Source organism: Gracilinanus agilis, chromosome 6 (genome assembly GCF_016433145.1).
Source record: "Gracilinanus agilis isolate LMUSP501 chromosome 6, AgileGrace, whole genome shotgun sequence".
Taxonomy (NCBI): domain Eukaryota; kingdom Metazoa; phylum Chordata; class Mammalia; order Didelphimorphia; family Didelphidae; genus Gracilinanus; species Gracilinanus agilis.
The window spans coordinates 18456088-18464631 of record NC_058135.1 but is presented as its reverse complement, the minus strand read 5'-3'; the positions used below and the strand labels follow the sequence as shown (position 1 = coordinate 18464631).

The 8544-nt window shown below is 46.4% G+C and overlaps 1 protein-coding gene across 1 annotated transcript; it reads left to right on the top strand.

The window, feature by feature from the left end:
* Window positions 1–5641: 5641 nt before the first annotated feature.
* Window positions 5642–7860, top strand: LOC123251828 (GTPase NRas-like). Its single transcript, XM_044681144.1, is given in 2 exon segments — window positions 5642–5687; window positions 7262–7860. Coding segments are annotated over 2 exon segments (645 nt in total).
* The last annotated feature ends 684 nt before the right edge of the window (window positions 7861–8544 follow it).

Sequence of the window (8544 nt, the reverse complement as noted above, 5' to 3'; positions counted from 1 at the left end):
ATTCCAGTCAAAGGGGAAAATCAGAAATAAATGTCCAGAGATGAGAGATGAGATCTATTGTTTTGGGAACTGTCAAGAGGCTAATGTCACTGGATTACTGAGTAAACTTCTGGAAGAAAAGACTGGAAAGGTAGAAGGGAACAGATTATGAAGGGTTTTGAATGCCAAACAGCATTTTATATTTACTCCTAGAGGCAATAGGGAGCCACTGGAGGTCAATGAGTTGGGGGGAGGGGGGAGGTGACATGATCAGATCTGTGCTTTAGGAAAATCATTTTAGGGGTTGAATGGAGAATGAATGGGAGTGGGGAGATTTGGGGCAGACAGAGCAATCAGCAGCTATTGCAGAAGTTCAGGATTGTGGCATGTCAGAGGAGGGGAGCGGAGCTTTATGAAAGCATTGCCAAGGTGAAATTGGCATGGGCATTGTACCCCCAAAACAATTAGAAGTGTTTCAGGCAAACTATAAGCAGGGAAATTCCTTTGTTCCCTTACATTCTCGTGACTCCTAACCCAAAACATCTGATAACTCCTATAAGACCCTAAGAGGATTATCCTCCTAGGATGGTCCTTTAGATGGAAAGAGAGAGACACCTACTTGATATCATCAAGTTGTATCTCAGACATCCATCTGTCCCCTAAACTATGAGGGTCACCCCTTATGTCTTCAGGCAGACCGGGTCAGATGACCAAACCCCCCCACCAAATGCCAGAGTGTTTACCACACTAGAGTCACATCTCCACTGTCACAAAGACTATAAAAGCCCCAGAATTGATGTCGTCCAAGGGGACAGCTTTTCCATCCATGCTGTCCTCCCAAGGAGCAGCTCCCCATCTTGCTGTTCCACCTTCCTATCCTCCTGGCCATTCTCAACATTACTTTCCAAATTAATACATTTTTCTTTTCACTTTTAAGCTAAGTTTTAGAGTCTTGCATTCTTGCAAAAGGTATCCTCCCCAAACCCAGGGGTTCACCATTACACCCCACAACATTGGCTGTACCCCACAACAAAATCACCAGACCTTGGTAACAGATTTCAGGTGTGAAAGAGAGAGAAAAATCCGGGATGACTCTTAGGTTGTGAGTCTGAAATACCTGGAGGATGCTGGTACCCTTGACAGTACTAGAGAAGGTAGTGGGAGAAAGATAATGAGTTAGTTTGGGATATGTTAAGTTTAAGATTCCAGAAGTGTGCATTCAGTTTGAGATGGCTGAAAGACAGTCGGATACATAAGATCGGAGGTCAGTGGCGCTTGTGGGACAGCAGAGATATTTGAGAATTGCCAATAAAATCTCCAGGAGCTGATGAGAGCACCAGTATTGTAACTCTGAGCTAGCTCCCCTAGCTCACAAGCCCCAACCAGTCTGCTTTCTCAATAATCAGCCAAAAGGCTCAGTTCTTTAGCAAAGGCATTTACTCAAATGAACAAGAGCAGCTGCAAAACATTTAGTTCCCAAATACTAGGGACACACACTCAGATACACTCAGAGGCTAAAGAAGCGAGGGGTAGCAAGTTTGGTACAAGACTAGCAATGCACACTTGTAAGGGATAGAGGGTGAAGGCAGCTTGCAGCTCCAGAACCGCTCTTTCAACCTCTCTCTTCATCGAGATTCAGACTCCCACCATCATCCATCTGTCCACATCGATAGACTGAAATTGTTGTGTTCTAAAAATACCTAAAGCATTCCTTTGGGTAGCATTGCATGCAGCCCAGAGCCCTGTTGTCCTTTCTCTCTCTGGAAGCCCCTCATGGTATTCCCTGTAGGACCGGGCTGGTGGCTAAGCGCAATTTATTATTGTTAATTATGTTAATTATAAATGAGGAGAACCTAATGAGAGGAGCCATGTTTGACCTAGATGAGCCAATCTGCTTTTGGGTTCAGCTGATGCCCCTGATACAGTAGCTGTTCTTGTCCTTCCCCAGGCTCTGTTAGGGTAGCTGGCCTGGCCTGGGTAGGTTGCTTTTGGGAAGTGGGAAGCTGTTACTGGGGCGGGTTGGGAAGAAGAGCCCACAGGTCGAAGTCTGTAGGTATGGATTCTTTTTTGGAGCCTCTGAGCCCTTCCTGGTCTTCCATGCTCATTCTTTGATTGGAAGCTGTCATCCTCATCCTTTCTATTTCAATGGCTCTTTATTTGCCCTTGTAAACTTTCAGCTTTTGTTGAAGTGTCACTACAGTACTAATATATAAAATTATATATACAGTTATATATGTTTTATATATATAGTTATACATGTTTCTATATATTGTGGATTTTAAAATTAATATTGAGTATCTCCAAAGTATCATATTTATAGAGATTTATTAATATTTAACTAGAGAGCTAGAGAACACAGGTAACATTCCCCACTCAATTCACGTGGAAGAGAGAGCGAGAAAGAGAGCGAGAAAGAGAGCGAGAAAGAGAGCGAGAACAAACTCATACAACCACTCAAAAGATGCATCACATATAATTTATATATATATAAAACTTTGCTGTTATACACACCTATTATATATAATTATATGTACTATGTAAAATTAGATATACTATATATTTTATGCTACATAAAATATATAATGTATAATTTTATATATAATAGGTGTTTAAAACAACAAAGCTAGCATTTATATAGTGCTAAGGTTTTTAAAGTGCTCTCTGAATATTATTTCATTTTATGGCATGGTAATGTGTCATTCTTGTATTTTCATTTGCAGGATTATCACACCTAAGGAATACATTTGGTTGCTTATATACTATATAATTGTGTATTGTCATGAATGAGGTTTACTTTTGCTAATGCAACTGTGGGTATACACTGTGTAGGTATAAATATAACAGAGATAGTATGGCATAATGGATAGAGAAGAGCTGGCGTACAAGTCCTATCTTTGAGACATTCTGGCTGTGTCACCCTGGACAAGTCATTTAACCTTTCAATGTCTAGGGCAGCTGAGACTGAGTTGCAGAGAAGTTACCAGTCTGTATTAGAGGGAATTTCCTCATCTGGGAGTTCTTATGACCAATGAAATCAAAGGATCTTTCTCTATAAACTCACTGTAGTGAATGAGGATAACTTAAACTCCATGTGTTTATGTGGTTATCAGGAATGAGAAAAATCCATTTTGTATTGAGCCATTGTAAAATAAATTGATTATGTAAAACATTTGGCAAACTACTGTTTTGTGTTAAGTACCTCTTGCCATCCCGACATGATTTTTAGAGAGGAAGAAATGAAAATTACTCTATCACAATCATATGCCACAGCTTGTATACAAACAATTCCCCAATTGTGAGTATCCCCTTTATTTCCATTTCTTTGCCACCACAGAAGAGCTGTTCTGTGTACATATAGTCCTTTTCTTGCATCTGATCTCTTAGATCTACAGTCTGAGGAGGTCAAAGGGTACGGCATAGTTTTATAGCCCAAATTGTTTTCTAGAATGGTTGGTCCAGTCCACAATTCCATCAGCAGTTCATTAGTGTACCTATTTTCATCCTCATCCTTTACAGAATTTGGCATTTCTGAGAGGTGTGAAGTGGCATCGCAGTGTTGTTTCAGTTTCCATTTTTGCCCAATCAATATAGAGATTTAGAACATTTTTCCATACAAATATAGATGGCTTTGATTTCTTCTGAAAACTGCCTGTTCATCTCCTTTGACTATCAGTTGGGGAATGGCTCTTATTTTTATAAATTTGACTCAGTTTTATATTCAGTTTATGTTTGAGAATTGAAGCCTTTATTTGAGAAACTTGCTGTAAAATTTTTTGATATTACTTCATTGTCTATGGCACCTTTTGGCATGATGTAGTACTTTTCCTGATTATCTTTTTTTTTTTTAATTTTTTTTTTTAACCTTCAACTTCTGTGTATTGGCTCATAGGCGGAAGAGTGGTAAGGGTAGGCAAGGGGGGGAGGTCAAGTGACTTGCCCAGGGTCACACAGCTGGGAAGTGTCTGAGGTCAAATTTGAACCCAGGACCTCCCAGCTCTACGCCTGACTCTCAATCCATTGAGCTACCCAGCTGCCCCCATTGATTATCTCTTAATTAGGGTAGTTTTTGTTTTTGCTTTGTCTGAAATCATGATTGCTAATCTCTGCCCCTTTTCACTTCAGCTGAAGCATATTAGATTCTGATCCAACCCTTTATTTTAAGGCTGTAAGTCTCTTTCAAGGGTCATTGGGGTCTGGTTTCTAATCCATTCTATCTACTTTTGTTTTTTGGGTGAGCTCAACCCCTTCACATTCGGTTATGACTGCCGTGTTATTTCCCTCCATCCCATTTTCTTCTGTTCTCCCCTCTCCCTCTCTTTTCTAATGAGTTTGTTAAGGGTTGGGGAAAATTGGGCATTAGGCAGCAGGGAAGCCGTCAGTAGTTAAAGATTAAAGGGAGAACCCAGAGAAAGGGGGTGAGAGGCAGTCTGGGGAGAAGATGGGAAGGGATGGCAAGGAGGAGGCATAGAAAAGGGTTGGCTTAGGCAAGTGGAGGGGGCACCTCTGCATCTGAGAATGGAAGAGAGTGCACTGGGAGATGATTCCAAGAGGTTGTTAGAAGAGGAGGGACTTCACAGCAAATTCTTTAAATTTTCTGGGTCCAGGAAGCAGCTGGGTGGCTCAGTGGATTGAAAGCTAGGCCTAGAAATGGGAGGTCCCAAGTTCAAATATGGCCTCAGACACTTCCTAACTGTGTGACCCTGGGCAAGTCACTTCATCCGAATTGCTCTTCTGTGTATTGATACAGTATCGATTCTAAAACAGAAGGTAAGGGTTTAAAAAATAAAAATAAATACATTTGCTGGGTCCAGTAGAAAGGTGAATTTCCCAGTAGAGAGTGGGAGAAGGGGGTTGCCGTGGGCAGCCTGGGGTCCAATATGCCCCCAAATAATCCCAGCAACATTTATGGTAGCTCAAAGTTGGAAGCGAAGTGAGTGCCCATCATTGGGGAAATGTTTGAAGCAATTAGGGTCAACGAATGGGACAGAATACTATTACACTGTCAGAAACATGGCTTTGTAGTTCTGAGAGTCAGGAAGCCTTGTAGGAGCTGATGCAGAGAATGGGGAGCAGAAGTGGAGAAAGCAAATGAACTCTTGAGTCAGAATGCCAGTGCAAAGACCAGGAACCCACATTTTGTGTGAGTAGAGCCGTCACTCTTGACTGGGAAAATGGAGCCCACAACTTTCTCCTGTGGGCTTGGAGCTGGGGGAGCAGAATGGTGCATGGCCTGGCGGTCACTTGGGCTAGGCGAGTGCCCACTCTATTGGGGAATGAAGTGAAAGGAATGTGGGGCATTAGAAGGCATTAGAAATACCCGTCTCTAACTGACTCAGATAAAAGGGTCCAGGGGGCTGGGGTTGGGTCTGCATCTCCCAAGGACCTTGGCACTGAGTTGGGTTGATTGAATCTAAGTGCAAAGAAGCCAATGCTTCCAGGTGGCATTTACCAGGTGCCCAAGGCATGGGCCAAGCAAGTCATTTCTCAAGAATTCAGAGGAGGAAATAGCCATGGTGGCTTGTGATAGGCCAGGAAGCAACACCAAAGAACCAACTGGACCTGGTGCTTTGAAAGAGATGGGAGAAGCAGAGGACTAGGGAAAGTTCCTGCACACCTTGAGCACAGCAGGAGGAAGGCAAGGTTGTCAGAAGGAGGGTGAAGGATGAGGAGGAGAATGGCCTGAAGGGCCAGGGCAGGGATTTTTCCAGGTGGGTGGGAAGACCCATTGAAGTCTTCTTTGTGTATACAATTCTGTTACCATGAATGTCCCTCTGGGCCTGCCCTCCCACAGGTTGGATCCCTTGGGGGAAAACTACTTCAGGCTCTAGGCAGTGTGGGAACTGAGGCCAAAATCTTGTGGTACATGGGAATAGGGCTCCCCCAAAGCCTGGAGAACCTGCTTCCAGAAATCCTTGTGCTATGGGGGCAAGACCCCCCCCCCAACTCCAACAGCAGGGGTACAGGCTTTCTCGGAACCCTAACAGAGGTAGACTAAGGCTCCCAGAAACCCCTGTGTTGCTGGGGGCGGGGAACAACAGAAGATGGATAAATGGGTACTTTGAGAAGCCCTTGTGGCACGTGAGAATAGCTTCCTGAATGCTGTGCAGCATGAGTACGTATAGGTCTCCCCCAAAGCCAACAGGGGTGGCATTCTGATGTGGGAGCAAGGCTTTCCAAGTCCCCTGCAATATCTGGGGGCAGAACTTTCCAAATCCGCTAGTAGGGTAGAATTCCCAGCATGAGAGCGAGTCTCCCCAAAACCCTAAATGGTGGAGGTGGGGTTCCCAGAGACTCAATAGGGAGGGCAGGGCTTTCCAAATCCGTTTGGAAGTGGGGCAGAGCTCCCCAACCCCGCCCCCCCGTGGGGTGTGGCTCCCAAGAGCCTTTGGTTTGGGGGGTGGGGCTCCCAGAAACCCCGGCACTGCATGGGGGGCGTGACTCCTAATACTTGGACTTCTCCGTAGGTTCAAGTTGTCTGTAGTTTCAGACTAGATGTCTGGGTATTTTTATAATTCAGAAAGGGTAAGTAGAGGCCAGTCCAGCTGTTCAGGGTATGGGAAAGTGATTTGGGTGGTCAGTGAGCCCAGTATTAAAGACAATGAGAGTGGCCATTAGCCCCTAGCCAGTGCCCGCTTGGGAAGCATTAATGTAGTAGGTGCTGGCCTTACAGCCAAGGAGAATCATGCCCTCTTAGGCGCTGTTGCCCCTGCCCCCAGGCAACTGAGCTCTTGCCCTCTTAGGCTAATTTAATGCTGAAGGGACAGCCCCTTCACTCAGGGGAGGCATTAATGCAAGAGCTGTTGGCCCTGAAGGGGAACCCAGCCCACACACTCTTTTGGGCTGCATTAAAGCCGAGGGGAATGGATTGCAGAACAAGGTCCTTGGGATCCCTCTGGAAGAAACCTGGAACCCAGAACTGCCCCCAGGGTCAAAGAAGAGCACAAAGAGAGGGTCTTGAAGAGTCTGGCCAGCCCATGGGAAGCCCATGAGTCCCAAGGACTGTTTGGAGACGGTCAGCTAGAGCCTTTGGGAGCTGTCTGTCATTGGGAAGAGGTATGAGCCTAGTTCAGCTTGGCCCCAGAACAGCAGGGTGGGTGGGGATACAGGATTGAAGGAGGAGAGTTGCAAAAAGGTTGAATGTTGGAAAAAGGCTCTTCCTTGTGACAGCTGGCCTCCAGGGGAATGGGCTAACTCCTAGGAGCCTTGGAAGAACCCAGGCAGACCCCTCTGGGGGCCCTTCCAGCTCTCCCGGCTTCTGATTCTGGTGTCCATACCTTCATAGGTGATCCAGACAGATGCAGAGCCAAGATGTATAAGTTGGTGCTGATGGGCAGCTGTTGTGTGGGCAAGAGCGCCCTGATCCTCCGGCTTCTTCAGAATCGGTTTGTGACTGAGTATGAGCCCACCATTGAAGACTCCTACCGTAGGCAGATGGTGGTAGATGGGGAACCCTGCCTGCTAGACATCCTGGACACCACAGGCACCGAAGAATACAGCACTCTTCGGGACCAGTTCATTCGCTGGGGGGAGGGCTTCCTCTGTGTCTATGCCCTGGATGACTTCAGATCTTTCCAGTATGTGAACATTGTCTGGGACCAGCTGCAGAGAATCAAGGACAGTGACCGGGTGCCCGTGGTGCTGGTAGCCAACAAAGCTGATGTGACCAAGAGGCAGGTGGACCCCGCGTTGGGCCGAGAGGTAGCTAAGAGCCTCGGGGTTCCCTTCGTGAAGACATCAGCCAAGACTGGACAAGGTGTGGAGCGTGCCTTCCATGAACTGGTCCGGGAGATTCGGAGGTTGGAAACTGAGGAAGAGCTTAAGGACCACCGGGAGATTAGAAAGAACCGCGGCTGTGGCATCAAGCTGTGCACAATCCTGTAAGCAGGTGTGCTCCTACCCCACTAAACCCACATCCTCCTCTGCTCTTCACTGGATTCCTCTGGGGCCACCTTCCTGTTGAGTCTTACCAGGATTCTCTCCAGGAGAGCCTCTTGGTGGACTCATCAGCAATTCTCCACCCAAGCTTTTTGGATTTTTGCTTCCCTCCCTTCCCCCCCTTCCTTTGAGGAGAAATGACTACATCTCATTGTCTTGGGATCCTGATCAGCCCAGAGAAGATGCCCGCCTTCCCTGACTACTCAGGCTCCCATCAACATCAGGGCGCCCCTGGCCTCTTTTCCCCACCTGTCACCATCCTCATCAGCAGCTCCTGTCAGGGCCAGGAAGAAGGGGTGGCCTTTTCCTTCTTGGACTTTCTCTTTCCCAGAAATCATTCTCCCCTCACAGAGACCCTGACCCTAGAAGCCAGGGTGGGCACTGGTGATTCTCCCTCCAGCCCTTGGGCTTGGTGGCTTTGCTCTCTGGGGCCAGGGGCAGCAGCTTTGGATTGTAGCCTGGAGAACCTCATCTGGGGTGTTGTTGTGGGTAAGGAGTCCCGCTTGGAAGTGGCCTCCATTTGGTGCCTCCAAGACCAAAGACTCAGGGGTGCTTTTTTTGTGTTGCTCATATTGAGTTGTGTCTGTATGGACCCTTGTCCTCAACTTCCATATCATCCCAAAGACTTTC